The 26,578-nt window shown below is 44.7% G+C and overlaps 1 protein-coding gene across 1 annotated transcript in view; it reads right to left on the bottom strand.

The window, feature by feature from the left end:
* Positions 1-3,345: 3,345 nt before the first annotated feature.
* FBRSL1 (fibrosin like 1) overlaps positions 3,346-26,578 on the bottom strand; it is a 550,180-nt gene continuing 526,947 nt past the window's right edge. The window contains exons 10-21 of the mRNA XM_082007705.1: positions 25,315-25,550; positions 23,075-23,125; positions 22,047-22,142; positions 18,602-18,673; positions 18,007-18,036; positions 17,091-17,162; positions 16,681-16,764; positions 15,646-15,778; positions 11,432-11,515; positions 9,566-9,649; positions 8,316-8,556; positions 3,346-6,278 (exon numbers count right to left, since the gene is read on the bottom strand). Of these exons, the coding sequence (XP_081863831.1) occupies positions 5,045-6,278; positions 8,316-8,556; positions 9,566-9,649; positions 11,432-11,515; positions 15,646-15,778; positions 16,681-16,764; positions 17,091-17,162; positions 18,007-18,036; positions 18,602-18,673; positions 22,047-22,142; positions 23,075-23,125; positions 25,315-25,550 (2,417 nt within the window). The 3' untranslated portion in view covers positions 3,346-5,044. The remainder of the gene's footprint in view (positions 6,279-8,315; positions 8,557-9,565; positions 9,650-11,431; positions 11,516-15,645; positions 15,779-16,680; positions 16,765-17,090; positions 17,163-18,006; positions 18,037-18,601; positions 18,674-22,046; positions 22,143-23,074; positions 23,126-25,314; positions 25,551-26,578) is intronic.

The raw sequence follows: 26,578 nt of genomic DNA, 5'->3' as shown, positions 1-26,578 counted from the left end.
ATCTGTGTGACACACAAGCCGCCGTCGAGCCGGTAATGAGGGACCTTCTGCTAAACGGCCAATTGAGCAGCCGGTGCCTGCCGAACAGCTTCATCGCGGGAGGGATGGCCGGGTATATCTCTATTTTGACATGTCCTCGCTGAATGAGGAAGAGAACAAGCAGAAAATGGCTGATGATAAATGCAGCAATTAGGGAAGCTTAATGGAGCAGAAGGTTTTTTGTGCGAAGACAAAGAAATTGCCGTGCTGACACCTGCAAGGAGGTCCCAGCCGCTGCCGCAGGGAGGCCTCCAGCTGTGCCGAGCAGCAGGGGCTGGGGCGAGGGGAAGACGACCCTTTGCCTTCACACACGCATCCCTCAAAGGCCTTGACAAAATATTTTCCAAGTTAAACTTCAAAACACCGTTTGATTTTTTCCCCCCATTATGTTCAGAAATGGTGGCCTGTAATTTAGGCCCGTTGCAGCCCTCCCCCGCTCCCTGCTTTTGTTTGGTTTCGCAGAACGCAGCGACTGCTGAGAAAGGCCTTTTCCTGCCGAAACATCCATCTCAATGGTATGAAAGAGCTGCGGCCTCAGCGGGGGATGCTGTCGTGCCGGACGTGGGTGGACACGAGGGGGCTGCCCCGGACGCTGCTGCTGCGCCCGTGGTGACCCCTGTTGAGGGCCGAGTCTTCCCCCAAAGCACCCAGTCTCTGAGCTAAGCCCTGGGCTACCGGCTCCCCAGGATTTGAGTGAAAGTGCTGTATTTGTTTGCCAAAGCCCCATTTCTCTTTATTTCCTTGGTTAGACTCTTCCCAAAGAAAACGGCTCGTGCAAAGGGACGCGGATAAGCACTGGGGAGAGCTCTGCAAGGGCGGGCGCAGGGCAAGGCCCAGCAGCTCCCGGCAGCGGGAAGCCCAGGTTTCAGTGACGGGCAATGCCGTTTTGGTCTGTCAGAAGACCGTTACCAGAATCTCCCCCAAAACTGCAACACAACTATTTTCCTAAGGCTTTGGCAAAACGGAATTTCCTGAAGGAGGTGAAGGTTTCCCGTTTTTTTCTCAGTATGAGCCAAGGAAAACACAAACCCCATTTTCCCCACCGCTGAGGGGTCCTTGGCTCAGGCCCCAGCTGCGCGCCGGTGGCTTACCCCTTCTCGTTCCGGCAATTGCCAGCCTGCGTGGAGAAAGCTGGTGTGTCTCGCTCTTGCCCAAGCTCTCAGGATATTGCATTTCTCTCTCGCTGTGCGTTCTGGACGCGGGCGATGTTGGCGTTGCAGATCTTACAGTGACAGCTCAGGTTGCTGCGGAGTCCTTGGGTTCCCCCACATCAACCCTTTGTTTGTCTAACTTGGGGTCACCAATAACTAACTAAATCTTTAAAGTATCTCTAAAGGCTGGAACGGACAATTCTCATATGCTTATTTTAGGCAATAAACCTTGCTTTTTAGGGAAATACTGGAACTTCTATTCAAAAACCAGTTAATATTTTTGACAAGTAATCTGAGGATTCCTTAAAGCTTTACAGATCGGCTTTTTCCTGCACACCACACTCTCCGGGTTAGTTACCCGTTTTATTGACCAGGCCAAAACTGGCCCGTTAACTGAAGAGGGTGCACACCAAATCTCATTCCACCGAGCCGCGGCGTCACATGGCATCACGTTTCGGACAAAAGGCAACGCAAGTGCAGGAGCTGGTCTCCCTCCTAATTCTTTCCTGAGCATCTTTTTAAAAATAGGCTGCCTGAGGCGAGCAATGAACCTTGCACATCCCATCCTCTTCCTCCCACCCACCGTCATTTGTTTGCCAAATCCCACCCTTTGTCAGTGACTGAGGGACGTCTCTAGGGAGATGGACGAAAGCAGAATAAAAATGGTAAATACTGCACAAAGTGTAAGCTCAGCAGTGGTAGAAATGCATAAAACCCAGGAAGCCCTTCTGTAACAGTTCTCTTTAGCAGAAGGCGGCTCAGCTGCGGTGGCTTAAAGGAATAAGGCTGAATTAATTAGTTTCTCTGTTTAGGTAATAATACCATTAATCATGATGAACCATTTCGTGAGAAGGCCGATACCCGGCACTGCGTAATTCCACAGGAATCCCACTGTAGTGCAGCATTATTGATGGGTCATCCTCCGAAAGCGTAAGAGCAATGCCTCCTAACACAGTAAATGGCAAACTGCTGATTTTCTTTCAATATTCAGACTGCCACAAGATCAGTCATGATGAATTCTTCTGGCACTGCTGTGGCTGCAACAAGCAATCCTTCAGGAATGTCAGCGGAGAGCATGGCATTGATTTAATGCTCACTTTTTAAACGGTACATGGACCAAATGTCTTCCAAAGGGTACGGTCCATTGTATTTTTTTTGAAGCGTACGCTAAACCCCCCCCTTTGCTCACACTTACCTGCATCGGGAAGATGCAGCTACGGACTCTGACAGGGGCCGGGGAGGTTCGTTTATGCCGGTCTGTGTTAGAGGTGGTGTCAAGCAAGATGCCACGTTGGACAACGGCACCAGCAGAGAATTGCAACCCCCCTGAGCCAGCATTACAAATACCTTCATGCCAAGTCCAACAGAGTTTTCACTTCCACCATGTGTTGTATGTTCCTCCGATTTCAGCTGGGAGAGCAGGTGCCAATTTTTAATGCCTATTTTGCTTTAAGTCTCTTTTCATCAGATTAAGGACCCTGCTATTTTATTTCATTTTATTTTTTTATGCTTGGTAATTTAGTCACATGCAAACTTGAAAACAGAAGCTGTAACATGCTGTTAAAGCACAGTCGCCCACTGTTAAATCAGTTACCGAGAGCGAGGGGGCTTGGAGCACTTTTCCATCCCCCTGCAGGTGTCTGCTTTCAGCCTATGGGAAAAGCTTGGGGAAGCAAATGAGAACGCACGTGGAGAACCGCGCTTGAGGCAACAACCTTCCCGTAGTGATGCCGGCAGCACGATCCCTTCGAACAAGGTGCTGCACGGAGGCTGTGCTTCCTTCTCCGTCCTTCCTTCCCCCCGGCGAAAGCGCAGAGCCTGCACTGTCGCCCATGCCAGGGCCACGGGGCAGGGGAGCTGCCGCAGAGCCCCGCTCTCCTCCCCGCGTCCTGGCCGCCACTGCTGTTGCCTCCGAGGATTTTATGGGCCACGCTCCTTCTGCCGGGAAAGATTCACAACAAAATAAAATCCCTCTCCCAGCACCAACCCCTTCCGCCAGCTGCCGGCTGCCTCCTCCCAGCCGCCGAAGCACCGTCGATAAACCATTAGCCTCCGAGTCAACAGCACTGGCTACGACACACAAACACTCGACTCCCTTTTTCATCCAAAATCAATGTTGTATTTATCTTCATTGATCTACAAGGAAACTGAATGTTTAAAATTACAGGGGGTGCAGGGGGGAGGATGGGGGGGGGGAAACAAGAGTTACAGAGCCAAGAAAATAGTAGCGGATGGCTGAATTAACTAGAGAGAAAAAGCCCAGGATATATAAAACATGGACACTGAAAAATAAAATAAGGGAGGGGGGATGGTACAGCAAGTAAAACATGGCAAAATTTACATATGGATGAAAAGTAAAATTGGAAATAAAAAATAAATCATGCCAAAAAGCAGTTCAAGGCAGAACCACACTGAAACAAACATTTGCTTATGGTCTTCATGTACTATAGATAATATATCAGAATTTCTTTTTTTTTAATCAACCATTAGACTTTTTTTTGCACTCCTAAAATTCTACTTTGTCTTGTATACAGATTCCAATAAGAACACTGCACAATTAGCACAAGGGGTCCACGGAAAATTGTCCTTGCTTGCCAGCGATCCTGCCCACAACACAAAAAAAGAGAAAAAAAAAAGGAAAAAAAAATAAGGAAAGGGTCTGCCGCATGGTACTGTGCCAGTTCCATCTGCTTTTGCCAGCTTGAAAAGTAGGAAACCAAAATTCCCTTCCAGGAGCGTGTGTCTCTCTCTTTCCTTGACGAACTGTCCCTTGTGTTTGTACAAAAAAATTCAGTCTCTCTCTATTTTTTTTTTTGTTAAACACAAGCATCCTTCTTCCTGTTCACATGCCATTGCCATTCTGTCTCCATAGTTGCGAGTTGGTTGTTTTTGGGTCGTTTTTTTTTTTTTTTAAACCTTCCTCCCCCCAACATCCACTAAGACCTGCCTCCAAGTTCTTGCATAGTTGAAGTATATATGCCGTACTTAGCTTTCTGAGTGTGAATTTCTGACTGTGACAAGAGTATGAGTTGTAACCATGTTAACAAATAACCAGAGTGGTTCTAGAAACCATTTTTATAAAGTCTACCTATGTTAAGAATTTAATATTGGTGTACATTTATATTAACAGAATATTTACAGTTTGTTTTCTTTGTTTTTTTTTTGTTTAAAACAAGAAGTCAAAAAAAATTCCTCTTAAATTTCTGCATAATATAATAAGGCAAAAAACAAACAGTTTTGTACATTATTATTATTATTAATATTTTAATATATATCTGTAACTTCGGTTCCAAAGTACCAAGGTAAGTGATCAATTGGCCTCAGAAGGGAACCTCACAGTGGACTGTAAAACTACAGTATTTCCATAAATAATACTTTTAAGAAACCCTGGGTATTTTTTTCTTAAGGATCTGAGGCCTTTAAAATGCAAATTTAACTAAAAACAAAAGCAAAATTTCTTCTTTTTTTTAAGTGAATAAAGAGCACAAAATTAAAAAAAATACAAATCCATTAAAAATGTTTCTCACATTTGGGAAAAAATGTACAAACTTGATATTTTTAACTCATTTTTTTTAGCACAGAAACAAAAACCAAAAACAAAAATCAATACCTATATATTAAATTCCCGTTCTCAGCAACCTTCTTGTTGGAAAGTCTGCACCCCCGACCCCATTATTTATGGAAATGTGCTTAACTTCTACAAATTTTACATTTAAAAAAAAAAGTTTACAGCAGTGCATTTTGTAAAAGGTTTGTTTTTTGTTTTTTTTTTCTTTTTTTTTTTTGTTTGTTTTGTTTGTTTGTTTTGTTTGTTTGTTTTATATACAGATGAGTTTAAAATTCAATGTTGGGGACTATCGTGCCTCTACTTCTTTGGGGTTCCTAGAGGGGGAGTAGTCCCTGGACTCTGAGTTTGTGAGTGGAGTAGTCCTGCGTGGGGAGGCAGGTCTGGTGCTGCTCGCTGGTACAAGAGGCGGTGGGGCGCTCAGCGCTGCAGTTGGTGGGTTCCTGTTTAAAATCCCGTTGTGCATGGCAGTGGATGGACTCAGTCTGGGGTAATGCATCCCGCTTAAATGAGGCATGAAGGATGGCACGTGTGCCAGGTGACTTTCGATGGGGGACGAGTGCAAGTGGTGCATTCTGGCACGCTCAAGTTCCTCCCGTAAGTGCAAGCGCTCTCTTTCCTCCACTTGCCGCAACCGCTCCTGCTCTCGGCGGGCTTCAAGAAGGTTTTCATGGTTATAGTCATGTGGCTCCCTGTCTCTGTAAGAACGCTCATGGTCGTAAAATCCAGAGGTGGTAGGGAACCTATGGATAGGATCTGTCCGGAGCTGGAAGTCCATTCGACGGTGCAGGTCTAAGCTCCGGTAGGCATCTCGCAATGGGTCCCTCATTGGGTCCCAAGAAAATCCGGGATGCGGCAGCCTCTCTCTTCCTGACAAAGGATTCATGCCTATGAGCGGGGTCATCATTCTGCTGCGGTCCAGAACATTCATGTTGTTCATCTGGTGCACACTGCCCATGGAGAGGGGCATAGAGGCAGCCATCGAGTGAGGCAATGATAATCCATGCAAAGTAGGTGGTGGGGGATGCTCCACGGATCGGGAGTGCTGTGAAGGCTCAGACCCTACCACCAGCACGTCACTGTCTTCCTTCCTCTCCTCTTTGACTTTGATGTCATTCTTAATCTTCTGGAGGTCGCTGGGAAGCTCTGTCTTTCTCTCCATGTCCTTGCTCATTAGATTGGTAAGCTTCAAGCTCTCACTTAGTGCAGGTTTGCTGTATGGGGATACAGACTGGATTACTGGTTTTGTGTTGTCCTCAGAGGGTCTCTTATCATGGCTTGGAGTTTCCTTCACGGGGGAACGGCTCTCTTTAATCTTGTGTTCTGCTATGGGCGGCTCTCTCAGCCGGTCAGGGTGCTCTCGCTCGGGTTCTTTGGACCTTTCCCTTTCACTGAGGCTAACCTGCCTGATGGGATCGCTGGAGGTTTGGCTGTTGCTGCGGATGAGATTGCTTATCTGATGTGTCACTGGAGCTGATGCCGGTGAGGATCTGTTTGAATGTCTGTTTTTATCCATGAGGTCTCTGTAAAAAGAGAACAGACATCCTTGGTTTTGTGTGAACAAACATACATGTGATGTTGGACATGCACAGTGCTGCGTCCAGTTGCGTAACTCAAGATCCCTCAGAAAATTATTTGAAAAGCTCTGCTAGCATCAGCTATAGCTGTGATGCTACACTAAAAGACACACACTACCTGCCTTTGCATACTACATAGAGAAAAAATGTTACGTGTCCACAAATTTGGGGACTAAATTAGGGATGCATTTAAAAAAACACCCCAAGAGAAAGACCACTTCACTGAGAAATGTAGAGAAAGAAAAATTCTAGACAGTTTATTTTTTTAAAAAAAGATGCTTATTGTGTGTTCATATATACATCTTGCTGCCAAACAATGGGTCTTCTTGGCTGCAACACTCTTAACTCAGGTTCTTTCCCTAAAACATGGATCCAGGCACACAGAGCAGAAGCCCACAGAAATGTATGCAGGTCCTTCACAAGACAGTCTCATCAACTGGAAGCAGCTATAACATGATGCTTATTTTCCTATGGAGCTGCAGGAGAGTGTTGTTGGCAGTTTGGGCAGGTAAGCTAAGTGCTTAAGGAAAAAATAGCCTCAAAGAGGCCACGAAACTGAGTAATTGACCTCCATTTCAAGAGGACCTGCTATGAGGAACAAGCTGTTTGATGACACTGTCCATGGCTTAGAAAGAGGCATGAGGGTTTACATTTCTAACTGCACCTCTATCTCTGAGCAAGCCAATTAATCACAGTTACTCCCACCTCTTTAAGAGGGGAATAAATAATGCTCACCTTTTAAAAGCACTTTGCTCTGAATGAGACACTTCAAATGCAAAGTACGATGGTGTGATTGAGAGAACTGCATTATGCAGCTGAGAGGCTCACTGATGCCCAAGTTTTATGTTGGGTTTGCTTTCGAGAGCTGTAAGACCCGAGTGCTGAAAGCTGGAGGTGTTTTGGGGAGTTCTGTAAGTATTTATCCTTTATGATTACATTTGCTATACCCAGATTTCTTCCTCCGCGGTAGTCCTGACTGCTGTCAAGGATATGGTTTATTAAAACCCATGTCCGAACAGGGATGCTGGGGACAGCTTAAGCTGAACTAATAGAAATGTAATAGAGATGTTAACCCCTGTGTGATCACTCCTGAGAGTAAAGTAGCCTTGGTTTGCAAATGAATTACACTAAAGCCAAGAAGGGAGCTTCCTACCTGAAACACTAGCCATGCAAGGAGGGGTGTCAGCCAATTTAACATTTAAAGCAAGATGATTTTCAGCCTATTGCTTCCATATAAACTTGTTCACAGGCACTGCCTGAAGACCTCATTAAAAGCACTCCAGGCAAAGTATGAACCCCCATCACTAGGCACATACACACATCTAAGACGTGCAGGCTGTTACTGCCTACAAAGAAGTAGCCTGTTGGAGACAACCGGGCTCTGGAATATAAAGGGCTTTACAGCTTCAAAATCATATAACTGGAAGCTAATGAAGTATCTACTGCCCAGACGATATAGTCCTGTCATTGTTAATAAAGACTTGTCTACAATGCAATTTTTTAAAATCAGTTTTGCTAATGGATTCATGCACACTGCTCCAGATACAGGCATTTGCATTTTTATCTCGTTAATGTCCAGCTAACATTTGAATTCATCAGCATATCTGTACATTAATGAGAACTATGACTGTCTCCAAAGGACCCCTCACAATGCTACCTTCGTATTTTCAGAATATACAGCAATCCTAAAGCAACTGCATTGAAAACAGTCAAGCATACCCTGAAAACACAGCGACACGCTCATTTCCTCAGCCTAGTGCTATTAACCTACTAGTAGGGACTGGCTTACCATATTTCCACAGAGGACGAATCCTGAAAGGCAAACAGGTTTTTTGTGTTGCTAGTACTTGTGCTTATCTGAAGGCAAGGCCTGTCAGCTGCTTCAAAGACAAGCAACATTTTGCTCTAAAGATGATTTTAAAATGTGAGGAATTAGGAAAAATACAGAGGAAAAAGAAGTGCTCAGAAGCATGTGCCGCTTACCTCTCTTTGTCTCTGTCATCTTTACTCAAAGAAAGATCCCTCTTCTCAGGCTCTCGCTCCCGCTCTCTGTCTCTGTCATGGTTTGTCACTGAGGAGCTTCGCTCAGAATCAGTGGGCTTGGGCCACTGTGGAGGTGTTGGGAAGGACGGTGGGGTCCGATGGAGTCTATTCCATGGCTCATGGGGATTATTGAAATTCTGCAGGTTTGGGCCATCTTTGTGAGTAAAAATGTTGTTGTGAGCTAGAATAACGGCACGGGGAAGAACAGTTAAAAATAATTGAAACCAAATAACTTCATATACATTTTGCACAATGCTAATCACAACCAGAACTGTCCTTTCAAGACTTTTTAATATGGAGCTAATGGTGAGGGGGAGCTACTAGCAGGTGGACACAGGTACCTCCAACACTGGGTGTAAGATCCACCAGCTCTTTTAAGACTATCGGCAGAGGAAGCTTTAACTATACATCTGAGTAACTCAGAGATGACTGAAAATGCCCAGCTCCTCTTCTCCCCCCACCCCGGCAAGGGTTCCAGCACAAAAGCAATATTCTTCCTCAGCTCCACTCACTGGCAGAAACTTTATGAGTAGTTACAAGCAACCAGCTGCCTCCAGCTGAGGATTCAGGGACTTTTTCGTTAAAGAAACCAGACTACTTGGTGGTATGTATGTGTGTGTATAAAAACAGACCTTGGCTGTAGGCTTTTCAGAACAGTCACCTGATTTTCCTCCATCAGTCTTCAACTGATTCCTGTTGCACCATGAGATGCAAAAACATGCTCTCTTATGTGCAGCTCTCAAGCATGCCTTGTCTACAGGTAACATGCTTTTGAAGTAAAATCCTTTTATACAGGTAATTTAAACTTCAGACAACAGTTACAGAGGAAGTCTACATGCTGAATTAGGAGAAGTATCAATAGCTGTTCCACTGTGTGTCCTCACTGTTGAAGGGTGCTACTTTAGATGCCCATAGGGACCCAGAGCTCAGTGGGGTCTTGCACCTCTCTAGGAGCACACAAGGTACCAACCTTCAGCAGTGAGGAGACACAGAGCACAGCTAGTGATGTCTGTGACATGCAGAAAAGCTCCCACCGCAGAGACCTGGAAATCTTAGGTGCAGTGTTTTCAGATAGGAGAATGGAGGTTAGGAATTAAACTTCTTTAAAAACTACCACCAGCTGCTGTAAATATTAGCATGTGGCTTTTCTGGAAGGGATGTTTGTCTGCAGTAACCCAGCCAGTACTTACTCAGAGCATGACTGCCTAATCCTCCAAAGGCATTGCTGCCTAAGTTCCCAAGGCCGCTGAAGGTGCTTGACCTGCTAAATGGATCTGGAAAGGCAAACAGGGATTTAGCAGGCATTTAGCCAAGAATGTTGGAGAATGAAACGCACCCCTCCCCTTCTTAACGGTCTGAATCCAAGTAGGATTAGGCCAGACTTTAAGCTGATCCTTCTCATTGCAAGGTTCTTTGCACAGAAAATTCCCATCATGTTAAAATGGAAAAGGGATTCAGTGCTCACTCTGCAAACAGGTGCTGTAATAAACTTTTGTACGCCAGTCAGAGGGGAGCTAGAAATTAAGGTCTAATAACTGAAATTCGGGTGGCTGCTGCTCAGCTATAACTCTCCTTCCTTATCAGTACTAATAGTAGAAGCTTTGCAACTGCCTCGAAAGAAGAACCTCAGCAGGCTCCAGTCAGCACCTTGAGGGGATGCATCGTTTCACTTGTTTCTGTATACAACTTTCTGCCCTCTTTGCAATAGTGCGCAGAGACAGTCCTAAGCTAATTGCTACAGACATCCATCCTTAGACCAACTAAACACGTGGGCCTGTTTGTGCCAAAATCCTCTCCCATAATAGGTTCCTTGATCCCAGTAGTGGTGGAAATGATAGTATAGTCTTAGGAGCTACTATGACAAGGGAATGGAAGGCTTGCTTGAGGCAAAAAGACGACTCTTGCCTTTCCTAGTCAAGTATCAAACTATTTGGCTACTGGCACTTGACTTTAGAGAAAGTTCTGCTTTTTTTTTTTTCATTAAAGGCATCCATCATTGGAAGAGGTTCCTCTCTGAGCAGATATAGCCTGACTCAGGTTTCTGCACTCCAGAGATGGCTACACATTAAACTGAACCATCTTACTTGTTGTCTTTCCTACTGGTCATCTCTAAATACCTCCTCCTCCTCCTGCCCACTGCTTTTTGTCTGTCCCTTTAAAATCTTTCAACTTGCCATTCTACAGGAGGTGAGGTGCTCTCCACTTCCTCATGGATATCCTTATAATTAAAATATCAAGGCAAATAGCATAAATAGCTTGGATCTTTAAGCAAACAGCTATTTGCTTATTTACTTATTTTTAAACAGCTTTTCTTGCCCTTTACCTTTGATATTAAGTAGTTGAGTGACTCTGTAAGAGATACAGTTAATTTTGACAGAATGTTCAGGAACTGATGTAAATCTGGGTATTTGCAACAGAAAAAAGTCTACTAGGTCATGTGGCATGCTACATTTACTGATTGGATGAGTGTTACTAAAACATTAATCAACAGAGCTTGAACTTTAATTGGCAATGAGCTGCTTGTGAGCTTCTAAAATGAGGAAATTTGAGAAAATCAGGCTCTACTTACTGCCAATTAGGAAACTGAAAGGCTGGCAAAATGTGCAGAACAGCTATTTGCCAGGAACTGTTCACTGAACTTTATTAAAGAACCCAGCCAAGAGCTTTCACAGGTGAGAAAGGGTACGGGAGGAGTCCATTTTAAGCCCATTGTTTGAGGTACCTTTGGATAAATTTCCCCCATTTCCTTGGGCATATTCAGCAGCACAGAAGGGCTCTACAGGCCGTATTTCAGCTCCTGTGCAGTGTCCCAGTGGTGACAGACGTGCCTGCCTGCCATGCCCTTTTCTCTTGCAGGAGAGGGTCTGCTAATCCTGCCCCTCTCCTTTGGAGGTGAGCAGAGGCTGGCGGGGGTGGGATGACTCCCTGGCTAGCTTCTGGTTCCCGAGACAGCGTAAGCCTCTCCCTCCCCATGTGCCACTGTGCCTCAAGGCAGGACAACACCGGAGAGCCAGGAATGTGTCAGAGGTATAAAGGTGAAGGCAGAGTTTACTTACACTTACCTGCCAAGTGGTTAGTAGGCAGGAAACTGCTGTGGTGAGGTGAAGGACCGAAAGGGGCGGTGGCTGGATGTGTCGCACCTGTGAGAACAAGGTCCCTTTTTAGTTCAGTGGCAAACAGCGGCTTGCATACACAGAGGTCCTGGCCATCGCACTTGAGAACCAGATGCAAAGGCACAGGCCAGATGTAAACACAGAAAGGCAGGGGAAGACCCCAAACACCAGCCGAGTGAGCTACGAGCAGGACTCCTCCGAGTGCCCTTCAGAGGAGCCCGTGGGCACTAGGAGGCAGGAGGAGACCTTGCACTGAGTGTCGCCGCTCACCTGCGGCACTGAGGAAGTGGATCTCTTTGGCATTTTCAGTCACTGCTCAGTGTTTACATTAAAAAGGGTCAGCCCAGGTTACAGGCCCAGACAGAAGGTCCTGGGAAGTGACTGATGAGAGTCTATATGAAACACCAGTTAATGACAGGCCCACATGGAACATCAATCATGCCTCTCCCGTGAGAGCTCCATCTACGCTCTCACATCTGTCTCTGCATCCACAGGCTCCCCCCGAGGTATTCTTTTCCCTTTTCTAGACACTGCTCATTGCCAAGGTGCCACGTTACCTTGTGGGAAAGGAACACCACTGTTGCGCATGCTGGATTACATGAGTTTGAAGCAAGGGACAAGAATGGGCTGAAATAAGCTGGTCTGGCCTGTATTTCAAGGTGGACCAGGCTCGTGCAGAAAATTCTGCTCTCATTTCAGAGCAGAAAATGAGAGATTTGCCTCCTTCGCAGGCAGACATAGTGTGAAAAGCACTGGTGTTACCTGCCACTGGGACACATGGTTTTTGGAGGAAGATTAACTCCCACGTATCCTGCAAATGACAGGATGTTTGGGCCTGGCTTTTGTCGCCTAAGATTAGTACAGATGATTTTCAGGATGCATGTGAAATCAGCTTTTGAATGTTTATGTTTCAGAGGTGTGTGACAAAATGTTTCTGTGGCTCCAGTATTACGCTGACAAGACCAGCCCTCCCCAGCTGTTTAGACTGGGAATGTCCTTTAGGTGCCTCCTCCCTGCCAGTACTTCCACTAGCACAGACATAGCAGAATTAGGAACTGTCACAACTTCCAGATGCTGCCCGTATGCAAACACTTCTGCCTCCCTTGCAGAAAGTACAACCTGCCATACCTGTGTATTAACTGTCTCATTTTGTTAGAAACTAGCAATTCCACACAATGACAGAAGCAGCACTTTCCCGAGGACACGTTAAGTCATGCGCAAAATAGACCAACACCTAAATAAAGCTTCTCTGTGCTCTTTTCTCATGTATTTTGCTGGTAAAAAGTTAACCTCCCTTAATACTGGGAAGAGTAACAGATCGACTCTAGCAAACATCAGCAGCCATATGGGGCATGAACATGGGCTCTTCACTAACAGCTCACTTACCCAGTCACTGCTTTCTCAACTGATAACTTACTATTATAGAAAAGAGGATTATGATCCTTCTCCTCCCACCTGGCGCTCCAGCTCTCCTGTCACCTTCACCACAAAGACTTCTGCCTCGTCTCTGGCCCATATGAGTGATTCCCACCAGTGGCAGACCTGCTCTGCTAAGTTCCTGCCCTTCATCTCCAAGCCACATCAAATGCCCGTTTCCACCATATACCATCAGTGCCGATAACACCGTGGGAGGTCACTGCAAAAGTGTGTGGAAATGGAGGGAAGAAATTAATAAGCACAGGAGAAACTGCATCCCAAACAGAGTTTTATGGAGGTGCGGCTCAGTCCCTGACCTGGTCTTCCTTGGTGACAGAGTCCAACAACAGACGGTCGCTGTGAAATGCACTCATGTGTCCAGAACATGAGCAAACTATAAAACCGGAGAGGGAGACAGTGCTGCATATCCCCCACCAGCTTGGGCACCACAAACCTAAGCAGCCAGAAAATGAGTTGAGGAAACTTAAGAGAGACAACGGCAACGAGACCTGGAGTTATCTATAAACATTCTGACTGCTCCAGTGCTTCAAGACAGATGGAGACTGTCATCTTTCTAATCCTTTAAGATTTCAGAAGGTGTATAATGGATGGGAGGTTTCTTCAAAGGAGACGGCTTACAAACTCAACTACATGGGCTGATAATAAAAAATCCTCCGGAGAAAGCCAGGAGCGGCATTGCAGGCTGTCAGGTAGTTATTAAATATAGCGTCTGCCAGGCAGCCGAACATCCGTCCTGAAGACAGGTGGCCCTAAGATAACTTATGTCTCCCACAGTAACTAGGCAATGCAGCAGAACCAATGATTCACATCAACTGCACGCTTGTTCGATAAGGTGAAAAGAATACCTCGGATATTGCAGAGTAAAAGATTTATTCATCTATATATTACTGCTGCAATGTTTGCTCACTTTGATAGCACTCTTTACCTAGATTTACCGTGCGATGGCTCTTGTGATTAATATACTTATGGACAAGTTGCTGTAAGGTTGTTTATCTGTAGTGGAAGTTTTCTATTAATTTGCCTTCTTTAATGTTTCTATTCCATACTATTTCCCTTCTTGCTTTTACGAATGGAAGAGCAAGCCATGCTTGCATCTTTAAGAGAAAAAGCTCAAGATACCAACTGCACTGGTGCTTTTCTGGCTGTTAGGGCAAACTCTGCCCAATACAGCCTTCAGTAGCAAAACAATACATGAAACAAGATTCTGGTAATGACAACACAGGACTGACTTGAGGATGGTGATAAGGAAACTGCTTATAGGAAAAGTATCTATCTATCTATCTGTCTATCTATCTATCTGCCATAGGAAAACAGTCAGAGGTTTGTAAATAAGCTGTGCTTATGCATCCAAGCAGATGCAATAAATATCTTGGCCCCATACCATCAAAGTACCCTTATAGAGACCAAAATACAGGGTAGCATCCTACAGTGTACAGCTAGTATCAGCACTGATTATATGTGGTAGAAACGTGCATTTGATGTTTAAGAATTTCCATCAACAGGTAAAGGCAGAAAGACAGACTGAACCACTGGTGGAGTTTCTGAAGGCTACCCAACATCTGCATCTGAAAATCAGTTCTCACAGAGGTTTCAGCTTGATCCTCATCTGTTGCTCTTCTGTAATGTTGGGGCAGAATTCAAAACATTTCTAATCTCATTCATTTCAACACGGGTGAACCAAGGTTGACTACGACCATGTCTGCAACTGAGTTAGAATGAGAGCGCAGTATTGCATCATAAAGCCACAGTAAAGTTAGGAAAGGAAATAACATTATCTGGCAATTAATTACACACATGAAGAGCTAAGTTACATCTCATCAATTGATATAGCTTATTCAGAAGGCAGACTTTAGCATCTCAAACACAGAAAGAAAATCTGAAAAAGTCTAGGGGGAAACTTAAGCCTGGGAACAGAACAAAACCAACATTTGGTAGACGGACATCCACATGAATCCACAGTGACCTCCAAAACCAGAATTTCAGAGTTGCAGTCTCCCATGGTCAGAGCCATCGAGAACAGCACAGTGAAGCTTACTGCACTTTGGTAATTGCATTGATTTTAATTACTTCTCCAACAGATTGGAAAGCAATTAATCAATACAAACTGCATTTAATTCTTTGGATTTTTTAAATTCAGTATGACATTTTAAGCCTTACAGATTCCTGGACTTTGTAACACATAGCAGGGGTTTATATTTAAAAATCAAACACTTCACAAATACACCTTCTGTGATATTTTCAATGCTGTTATTGAAGTTTTCCTTTTACAAAACCCCCTTGTTTTCAGAAAACAAACAGAAACTTTGTGAGTGGAGAAGTGGAGAAGAACAACATGGCAAATATAAAAAGCAAGAAAGAGACCGAGGCCACTTCCAATCCTGTGCAATGGAAACATTTTCAAGTGTTTTGTCAAAATTGCTTTTAAAAATCACTCCATTAGCCAATTAATCAGGCACGTAAGAACCAGCTGCACAGACACGAATGTAAGCACCAACTGCTGCAGCTTCGTGACGTGCAGAGGATCCTGCACTGGAGGCGGTGGCAGAGCCCAACCCAGCAGCTCCGAGAGCCCCGGTCACGACAGTCCCCAGTGCTTCCACACCCCTGTGAACTGTCTTGCTTGCTTCAATTTTTGAGGCATATGTAGCTGTAGAGACACACAATACATATACTGATGGTTTGGTTTGTTTTTTTTTCAACAAATCATGATCTTCCCTTACCTGTGGTAGAAAACAGAGGCCTGGCAAGATCCTGTGGGTAATGGAAGCCTGGAAACACTCCAGGGGCGGGAGGTCTGCTGAACAGGTCAAGTTTACCACCTATCTCTAGTTTGTGGGGATCCAGCTGCATTTGCTGTCAAATGATATAAAACCAATCTCATTATACACTTCCTTTTTTATGGGAGAAAAAGAGAGGGAGTTCCGGCTCGCTCCTGCTTAGCCCTGCCAAGGAGAGTTAGTGAGAGTGACAGCAGCGTCTCTGGTCACGTACCGCAGTCATGCTCTGACAGCATCTGTAAGGCCACTTCACTCCACAGCCTCTCAGCTGCCTGCCTCATCCACATGAACAAGGTCTGAAGAGAGCTCTCAGCCCCTCAGCACACACAGAGGAGCACGCAACATGATACACTGAGCGTGCTGCACCCCAGGACCAGTCGGCGCTCTTAGCCTGACAAAAAATATTCTGCAGGCGGAAAGCTGCTGACAGAAGTCTCGAGAGCTGGGTGACGGACTTGTCTGTTTTGCTTCTCCAGTTTGGAAAGACAGAGCTGTTCCTAGACTATGCCCCTCCTGCAGCTAGTACAGCTCAGTATGCAGACAAGGGGTGAAGGATAAAGAAAATTGTGAGGCTCTTTCAGAAGCTATTTTTGTCCTTCACCTATAGAAGTGAGCATGGTCAGAACTGCACCTAAGTCATCTAACTCCCTCAATAGCTTAAAGATGATATATTTGCGTAAAAAAAAAAAAGGACATACATCCCTTGTAGAGGCACTAATTATGATGCATCTACTTAAGCACCGAATAGTCTTCATTAATGGGACAAAATACTACAGCAGGAGCTATGAAAAAATAAATGCTACAGGAGTCCCATTATCAGCTATTCTGTCTGCCACAGGGAATGTTGAGCCTGTAACAGCACCCCAGAGTACCTATGTCTTGCTACCTCTTGAGTTGTAAACCCCCTCCCTCTGCCCATCATCACTGCAGTGCAGAAAGGCCAACAACCTCTAACACAGTAACTATCAATCTACTCGCCTGCTCTGTATTTTGTAATATGGTCCTCACTGTATCAGTCATTTCATTATGAATGGGACAGTACTCCATATTCCACAGGAGGTGCTAGTACAGAAGGGAAATGACATTAAACATGTATGCTTTGCAAAAAAGATGGATTTGGGGCAAAATCACCTCCCCCCTCCCTTTCTTCTCTTTCTGGCTGTGCACTTAGTATCTCCTGCTCATTTTGCTACCCTCCAACCCAACGCCTTTGCCCTCAGATAAACTTCACAGTTGCTACAATAAATGTTAAAGGATTGAAAGTGTTAGTTAATCGATACAGGCAAGCTTGAGAATCACCAACAGTAACTGCTTCCTGCTCATTACTCACTAAGATATAATCTGTAAGCCAAAAGACTTGGCTTTGTTCCAGAGACTGACTGAATTACCTTTATCTTTTGCTGGTGATGGTAGATCTGCCAGGCGATCTGTACATGAACCGCACACCACTTCCCGGGTTTCTGCAATGGAAAGCACAAGAATTTAGATTAATTTATACGTTAGCAATCTACATCAGATAGAATGTTTCATTTCCCTTACTGTCAAACAGGCAGCTAAGCAATGAGAAAGGCTGATTACTAAAATGGCACAATAGGTGATCAACATTTTTCTCTGTACTGCAGCAGATGATGTTTAAATTAAGAAGGAAACAAACAGGAAGAATGTGGGATGTGGGATATATTCCTCATCTCATGGAGACCTGAGATGCCTGCCTTGTTCTTTCATACTTGCACTCCCTCCTTCATAAACCGAAATAAATGGCAGCAAAGAACACTATGTCATGCTTAAGAGAAAGCAACTAATAGTTAACAGTTCTGTTTCTGAAAAGAGCCCTGTTCGTTCACCCCTGCTGCACTGCAGGCTAAGGTATGCATGGTTATTATGGCTGCTTGCATTTGGGGAGGAAAAGGATATGGACAAACAATCACCAGGGATGAGCAGTGCCACAGCTGAACGAGTTACTGTTTTTCAGCTGAGCTACGGTACCTACTGTGGGGTGTTTTTGTGGAACATCAGAAGCACAAATAAAACACATTGACCTTAGCCACCATGAATCTGATCACTGGTTAGTGTCTGTCTGTGCTCACAGTCTTTATTTCTGTGACCCTTATTTCATACTGAGAACTATTAATGCACATAAATGGATGCAAAATAAGCAGCTAAGAGCTAACTAAGATCTTTTGCCTTAAATAAAGGATGAGTGTGAAATTTTCTGCTGGACTTGTTGAATTTCAAAAACACATGCACAATATTTGAAGTGTGTGTATATATATGTATACAAAATCCCCCACAAACCTTACTTACTCTTACTGGAGGCCTATAAGGGTCTGACACCTATGGAAAAAGCAGAAATAAAACAATTAGTCTTTCTAAAACTAGCTAATATACAGAAAGGTTCCTTCCTCTGAACAAATAAAAGCATTTAGAAAGCAATGTTTCAGAGAAGTCCCCTGTGACATGGGAAACCTAAAAGGCTTACAGGAGGCTTAAACCTTCTCTTTCATTCCTTGCACTAAACTCAGCAGAATTTTATGATAAACAAAGCAGCTTCATGCCAGCAGCTGAACAGTGCCGGTGCTTTTCTGAACTTTATAATCGTTCTGAAATGGAGCGCATAAAACTACTCTCCAAGCAATGCTTAGGGGAAAGACCTTGAAGGGGTTTCCTGCCCCATTTCTCTCTGACTTTGTTTAAAGAAGACAATACATCTCTTTGTATTAACGACTAGTGGAGGCTACTGGTGTCCCATCAGAAAAAGAAACTTCTGTCCTGACTGCACGTTCAGAGTCTAGAAGGCCCCTTTGCTCACCAGCTGCTCTCTCCTTTTTTTTAATGAGCAATCACTGTGTTTACTGTAAATCCAGATAAGCTGAAAGGAAGGTTATATATTGTTGCCTACCCCTGGAGTCTTCTGCAGCAGCGTATGGTGGACTGTGCCTGGTCTACCTGCTACATCAATAGGGTTTGAAGTCTGAAAGAGAAGAATAGAGCGTGAATAATACTGTATCATACCAGCGGTACATTTAACATCTCTATCTGATGTTAATGGCATTAATTAGTCTATGTTTGTACTGTGCTTTGAACGCGCGTATTGCTACATTAGTGCTAAATGTTATCTCTTACTGACAGCCAACAGCGTTTAACCACCATGTCATCTATTATTATTCAGCAGCAGTAACAGTATTACAGCGGCACCCCCAAGCCCCACTGAAATCACAACCCCATTGTGCTATGCAGTATGCAAGTGGATGGGAAGAGACAGTCCCTGCCCCCCAAGCTTTTTCTTTAGACGAAACAGGCAGGCAGTAGGAGAGAATGAGAGGTGGACTGGCTCCCTCCATGTGTCACGCAGCAACCAGTATCGCAGTCAGAAACAGAACAACTCAAGCATCTTAGTCTCATATTGCACCTACTGGACCATGGCCCCCCTCCGACTGGGGCTAGATAATACAATGGCTAAAACGGCAACAGCCCATCTATTTGCTTCGACAAGGCAAGATGAGAAACCTTAGAAGGTGCTTGTGGGTCTTTTATAGCTTTGCGTTGTTTATCCCATCATTTTCCAGCAAGAATTAAACACCTCATTGAATGAATCCCTGTTCCTCCTCCTCCGGATCCCACCTGTTGCCCTGTCCTAGACAATCCCCAAGAACTCGTTCATCTTCTCACTCTGGCATTCATCCATCTCCCACTCCCAAAGCAACTGCACCTGGTGCCTCCGCACAGCTGAGTGCAGAGGGGTTCAACCTCATCCCCCAAGAGATTATTTCACTCACATTTTAGGTCAAATTACAGTAGATTTCAAACAGTCAAACTGTACAAGGAATGAGTAAAATCATGGGTGTGGGAGGAAAGATAGGTTTTAATTTGTCTAAGGCTACATAACTTCCAGAGTCACTAAAAAGAGAATTCTCGTGTGTGTGTGTAGGTAAGTCAATGAACTCCCCAGGCAGATCTGTGCTCTCAGGGCCTGTCTGACAGCTGAGGTATATATAAGGTGGCAAATAAGTTACAGCTATCATACAGGCAAGAGCTTTGAGATCACAACATGTTAATAGCATGGTGTCATCCTGTCCCTTTGTCCCCTGGAGAAAGATGTGAATGTTTCCTCCAGCAAAGTAAACTGAATACTTCTGACCTTTTCAAGTTCTTGGCTTGTGAGAAATGGCCTTCGGGAAACTCACTGGGAAGTTTACCGTCAGCCTGGATTTATGTGCAGTGGATTTACATGCACAGCTGTAGGCAACTGACACGGGAAGGCGAAAAACAAAACCAAGACCTCTGCTTTGGAAAGCAAGAAGTGCAGGAGTCAGCGTGCCAAAACCAAATCATCAGGTCTGTAGTGATTATGAAGGCTTTAGTCAAACAGCTTGGGAGGGAGAGAGCATGGAAAAACGATGCAGTAATGATGACTAGAGTGGTTTTGCCCAGCAGTTCAGCTCTGTCTCCTCTAGGAATCTGGAAAATAATGTGCCAAAGTGGCAGATCCATTTTTCAACCTATTGCTCTTTTTTTTTTTTTTTTTTTTCAGATGTTACATTGCATGTAAGTAGAGCACTGTCCAGAGATCAAGTGATGTTAGTGATTAACCATGGAACCAGAGTGTGACCTTGCGCTGCTTAAACGCAAGCTAGCAAACTTCTATGTATCTATCACTGAAATTAATTAAAAGCTAGTTTTAATACAGCACTCAGAACTGTTTAAAAATGTAAAGGGTCTGTGCTCACTTTTTCTTTCTCGCTATGTAACTGCTTCTCTTTGTTCTAATGGTATTTTGCAGTGAGATGGTATCTATAAAGCTCTGTAATGAAGATGGAAACCAGAAGAGCATGCTATCGGTGTATCAGTCGCTCCTGATTAGCAATAGCCTTATGGCAAAACTGAACCCTATCTTCACATTAGCAAAATTTTGCCAATTCCACCTTATTTGTACAGTTCCTTTTCTTGGTAAGTCAAGTTCACATCCCGACAACTTGGGGTCTGTAGGGACCTCCTGGCATCCCTTGCAAGAATAGCAAGAATTAACACTGGCGGACAAACTCCATCAAGGGATAGCTATGTTCTGGCCCTCTTGCTCCCTCTGCTTAGATGCAACTGCTCCTCTTTGCCTGCAGCCACTATATACAGAGCTCTTATTGAAAAAAGCCATTTTAGAGACTTTGCTATTTGTAATGTATCCAGAAAATAATGTAAGTGATTCGATGGGCACTGGGGAAATACTCCAGCTTCCATTAAAAAAATTAAGGTAAGTGGGAAGGTTCTAAGAGGCCTTATTTGCAGCAGTTGCTAATTACTGACTTCCACTGATGTCAGTGAGACTGCCGAGGGAAGCACACGCCACAGCCCTGCTGGGTATGGTGATGGAAATGACCTTCAATATGCAAACAGAAATGGTCTGGCTACAGTGCTGGTCCTTCAAGTCTTCTGACACAGGAGCAGAGCTCTATGGAAATGCAGTTCAAGATAAGAAATCTCTAAAATCACAGTATGTAAGGAAGCTAAACACGTCACCTCATCCATTTTCAAACAATGCTATAGACTTGTTTGGAAGGATTTAACGGTTTCTCTACATTTAAAAATAGCTAATAAAAGAAACAAGTCTGGGAGGAAAAAAAAAGCAGTGTACACCACAGAATTCATCAAAAATGGTGGTTATCATGGCAACATTTCCAAACACCAATCTGCGCTAGTTATAATAATAAGTTACAGTTGCAGTGCACCTTTCAAACACACTATCTCAAAGAAGCTTGCAGGCATTAATCAACCCTTATAAAACCCACTGCAAGATAACTTTATAGATGAGGAAGCTGAGGAACAGAAGATTTAAGCGACTTGCCCAAGGTCAGACAGTGTTGGAGCTGGGAATAAAAGTTCAGCTCTTTCAAATTGCTCTACCCATTTACAGCAGTCTCTCCCTATTGTTCCCACACTTGTACAGTCAATTTCTCATTTTTTTTCTGGGAATAAACACAGTTTATCTTTTGCAATCTCAGACTGTTAAATTTATGACATTATTTGGGACTCATTGGTCTATTATTAGCTGTTAATATTTCAATCAAATAATGCATGTGACTGTATGCTTCTCCTCCAGTTTCAGTTGGCCTCCCAAGTGAACCACTATCTCCTTTTCCAAGGAACAATCTGTAGTGCCAAGAGAAAATTTCTGCTGAAGTGTTGGCTGCTTTGTGCAGAGGATGCTCACAGATCTGCGGGGGGATCACTTCCAACCCCGTGTTGCACTTCTGCTAGTTAAATCATGTGCTACAATATCACCAGAGACATGACTCTGAATACAGTTTCTCTCCCAGCAAAAGAAGAAAGTCTTCAGAAGAAGTAGTTTGTACCTTCGGTTGAAATGCTCCCTGAAGTGACCCAAAGGGACCTGAATGTGGAAGCATGGGTGGCATTCCAGGCATTGCTGGAGGATAGGTTGGAAAGAACTACAAAAGAAAGAGAGATGCTTATGTCACAGGACAACTTGAACAACAATGGAGGTAGGTGCCAAGCCTGGCACATACAAAAATAGTACTGTGTTGAACGAGTGACACAGTGAAAATACACACTAAATTTGCTTTCAAAATTTTTTAGAGCAAAGCCAAAACTTGGAAAATGCGCTCATCTGATGAATTTTCTAGATAGTGCTGAACAAGTGTGCCTTGAAAATTTGTGGACTATTGCAGGAAGCACAGACCATTCACCATATTTAGAGGAATCTGAATAATCTGGGTGTTTTGTTCACTTTGGGTTAAGTTTGCATTTTTCTGCAGTAGCAAACGAATTGATCCCATTTTGAAATGTGACCTGCTTGAATTTTCAAAGTAAAAAAGAACCACAAGATGCTGCATTGGACACTAACCACAGGCAACATGCACATCATCTTGTAGTTGTGTAGATGGGGTTAAGTTTTGCTTAGGCCTCTCCTGAGCACATACAGCAGTTTTACAAGTCCCAAAACATATTGTTTTTGTGCTTTGGAGCAGTGGGGAGCACCAGGAAGAAACCACCAGTCTGACTTACTCCTGTGACCTGAGCAAAATCTTTTGAAAGAGCCATGCACTCCGGGCTGCTGCACTGTGAGAAGCACCAGCTGCAAAGATACTGCAATGACTACTGATTTAGCAATTTCTGCGCATTCCCTGCCATCCCAGGCACAGCAATATAGAGCCACAGCAGCAAAAATGCAGTAGACAAAGATTTTTAAAAAAAAAAAAAAAGCCCAAAGAAAATTTTGTACATAAAAAAAAAAAAATCAAGACGGAAAAAGAGCTTTAGGAATGAATGAATCAAAACACTACCGATCAATCGAAAACAAGCAAAAGAAGTGCAAGCAGAACCATTAATAAAGACACCACCTTGAAAGGTAAGCACTCACATTGGAATGTCGAAAGTAAGGGTTGTCTAATTTGGGAGCGTACTTGTCAAACTGGAAAGAAAAGAGACAAAAAAGGAAACAGGTGAGTTTGGTTTCAGCAGTAGCGGACACATCAGGATTTCAACACAGACAAATAATCATGGCCCGTTTGTACAGCATTTCACAGAGCAGAACTGACTGGTTATTCCACACGCGCTCATCGGGGAGCTGACTGATTTCCCGAAGCTAATGGAGATGGAAAGGCGCTAGCCCCTGGGTTGCGGCGGGTGCTGCCGAGTGCCACAGCAGGACCCTGTTTGCCGGCACTACGTGAGGAGGTTCCTTCGCTGTGAGGAGAGCAGAGCTGGCATCTGCAGCACAGCGCAACGCAAGGCACTTCAGCTCCAGGTCTAGATCTGGGATCTGCCCCCAGAGCACTTGAACTAGATCACACACTCGAAGGTAGGGAATGTTTTCCATTAGACCCTAACTTCTACTGTGGGGCAAACATTACCAATTCCCCGTTTCCTGGGTTCCTGTAGGTGCCAAAATCGTTCAGAAAAGGGCTTAATTGCTTTAGATGCACAAATCTCTGTATATTCCCCCTCCCCTGCAGAAGTGAGAGCGCCCCAGAGAAAAGCTGATTGTTAACCTCTTCTGTTCCAGCATGGGGTTTTAACACCTCCATGTGTGCAGCCTGTGCTCCGTATTTATTTTTATGACCATTTATCCTGTACCACCTTGGAAGGAAAATCAAAGCATATACACATTGCATTTTTGAACAGTATGTACATTCTGCTGGGGAGGAGGGTGCGGGGAAGAAGGCAGGGAAGGGAACTGTAGGACCCCATGAAAAGCTGCTTATTTGGCAAGTCAGCTGCTGTTTCACACTCCTCTGTGCAGGAGAGTAGATTTGTAATTTCATTAATTACAGTTATTACCGGAGCCATGTCCCCTCCAGTGTAAATACCATAAATTACCAAACACATGCAGCTGTAAATTTCAACACTCTGGTGTTGGGATTAGCAGACCTGATCTAGTGGAATATAAGAAGATGTGAGCGAAATTTAACAAAAGAGCCTTGCAAGCTGTTTTTGCTATGAAGGCTGACATCAACGGGCGCGGGTGGGAGGGGAGGGAGCTGTTCGCAGGATCAGATAGCAGGATTCTTAAATGACACAGGAGGTTTCTGAGAAAAGTTTCAAACCTGTTTTATACACACCAAGAAAAGAAGGGAAGGTGTTTACACACTAGTACATTGAGCAAACACCTGGGGCTGGATTTTGGGTGGATGGTATTACTTTTAATTGTCTCGCTGCTAAGCAGATTACAACCCAAGAATGTCATCGGGCAGTCAGCAGTGGGAAAGAAAAGTGAGAAACATTATGCTCCTTGAGTTCTTGGTAGTTCTTCCCAAATGCTGCTTTTGCTAGCCTTAGCAGAAGAGGGCTGTTTCTACATTTTGGACACAGCATGAAACTGAGAGGGGGAAAAAAGCTGAATCTTGCTCTTTCAATCTCACAAAGTAATTGCCAGAAATGGGGAGAGAGTGCGCTTTAAAGTACTGACAAAATCCATTTGCAGCAGATCTCTAACAATTTTGTAACAGCTGCGGCAATGTCCCATTGTGTTACAAGAAAATTCAGTGGCAAAACGCTAGCGCTTATTACACGGCCAGGAGGATCTCTGCCACAAGAAGAACCAGCCACACAAAAATTAGTGCTTGTTGATGTAATCAAATAATAAATGCCAAAATCGATATAGATTAGGGAATTAGGAGGAAGAGGGACAACTCCTATGAGATGAAATGCTGCTGCATGGCGAGAGCTCTGGGTAAGCAAGTACGGTCTGCCCCAAAACAAACAGTTGTGGGGACTGCGTTTGGTACCGGAGGCCACCAATCTTGTGACGTCCTTGCTGGTGTGTTTTGGTGTGTCATGACACCATGACATGTGTCCCCTTCCCCTGAGGAAGGGGAATCGAAATACACAGCAGGACACAGGAAAAGGGAAACTAAGGGGACTCTGGACTTTTTTTATGGGTGTGGTATCTGCGCATGGGTAGCAGCGTGGGGGACCTGGAGGCTCAGCGTGGAGGCTCTGGATGGAAAGAGGGTCCCCTGGGGAGTGCTGGGCCTGTCTCTCCAGGCCTCCAGGTCGGAGGGGCAGGGACAGCACACCTGGCTGAAATGAAGAGGACTGGGTTTTGTTTGACAAGAGCGGGTTAGGCTTTTTGACCAGAGATGCTCTACTTATCCTCACATTTTGGGCTGGGGTACGCACCATGGGAGGTGCAGAGGGCGGCATGAGCGGCGTCTGGGGCAAGCTGGATGGAAAAGGAGTGAATGTGTGCTGGTGGGTGTGTTGGTGCTGATGCGTGTGTTGGTGCTGGTGAAACTCCGCTCTCAGCAGCGGCACCGGGCCAAGTGAGGCAGCGGCCCGGTCCGAACTCTGAACCAAAAACCGGTTGTTCAGCTCTTGCCTGAGCAGTTCGTGATCTAGAGGAGAGAGAGAGAGAAAAAAAAAAGACACAGAGGCCCGTGGGCCTGTGAGTACCACAAAGACGGAGGAGAAAGAGTCAATATTCACCTGGCATTCCCTGTTTCTGCAGGTCATGCTGTGGTGGTTTTCTACGTGAGGACTCATTGGTGGAGGTAAGAGAGATGCCTGTGACAAAGTACCAATCAGAATCCCCGAATGAGGCTGGCAATACATGATTGGTTGGTTGAATGATATCAACAGGCTGGTATCTAAAGACAAGAGAGAACACCATGAGTCATCACAGCAGAAAACATCATCGGGGGCATCAGCAAGCATCCGCCCCCGGCCCCCCGCCCGCGGCCCCGCTACCCCCGCGCAGCTCCGCCGCCCGACGGGCTACTCCTCCTCCCTGGCACCTGACGGCCGCGGCGCCGAGGTGTCTCTGGGAGCTGACCTCGGCACGCTGGTCGCGCGGCCCGTTGGCCGGACCTTCCCGCACCAGCAAGATGCTGGGGAGCACCCTCGAGGACAATGGCTCGCTTTAAAATGAGTAATACTGACCTGTTTCCTTTGGAGATTTGCAATTCAGAAGCATACACATGCACTGAAAATGGATGATGGGCCTAACGTGTGTTACAGTCTAACATATAGGTACTTAAGAGGTAAAATTTTGACAAGACCTACAACACAATGAAATAACCACAGATTTGGTGGCTGGAAACTACCTGCTCAGATGGCCATTTCTCAAGAGATCCCTGTGCCGTCCTCCTCCTTCTCAGTCCCAGGACATGCACACATGACCAGGAACATCCATCCTACAAACTGAGGCCGCCTTTGCAAGGAAGTTTTTTTTGAGATTCCAAATACTAAGCAGTCTTTTCCTCAATTTCTAACAGGCTATAATTGCCATGTTTTTGTCCTTGCCTCCAGGCTTTAGGCTTTTCTCCTCTGAGAAAATATGGAGGAGGAATCAGTGGGAAGAATAGAAACACTGAACTGGCTCAAGATCTCATGAAGCTTGCAATGACTGCAGAAAATAAAATAT

This window comes from Phaethon aethereus (assembly GCF_964289735.1).
Source record: "Phaethon aethereus genome assembly, chromosome: 17".
Lineage (NCBI taxonomy): Eukaryota > Metazoa > Chordata > Aves > Phaethontiformes > Phaethontidae > Phaethon > Phaethon aethereus.
The sequence above is the reverse complement of the archived record's forward strand: the minus strand, read 5'-3'. Positions and strand labels throughout refer to the sequence as shown.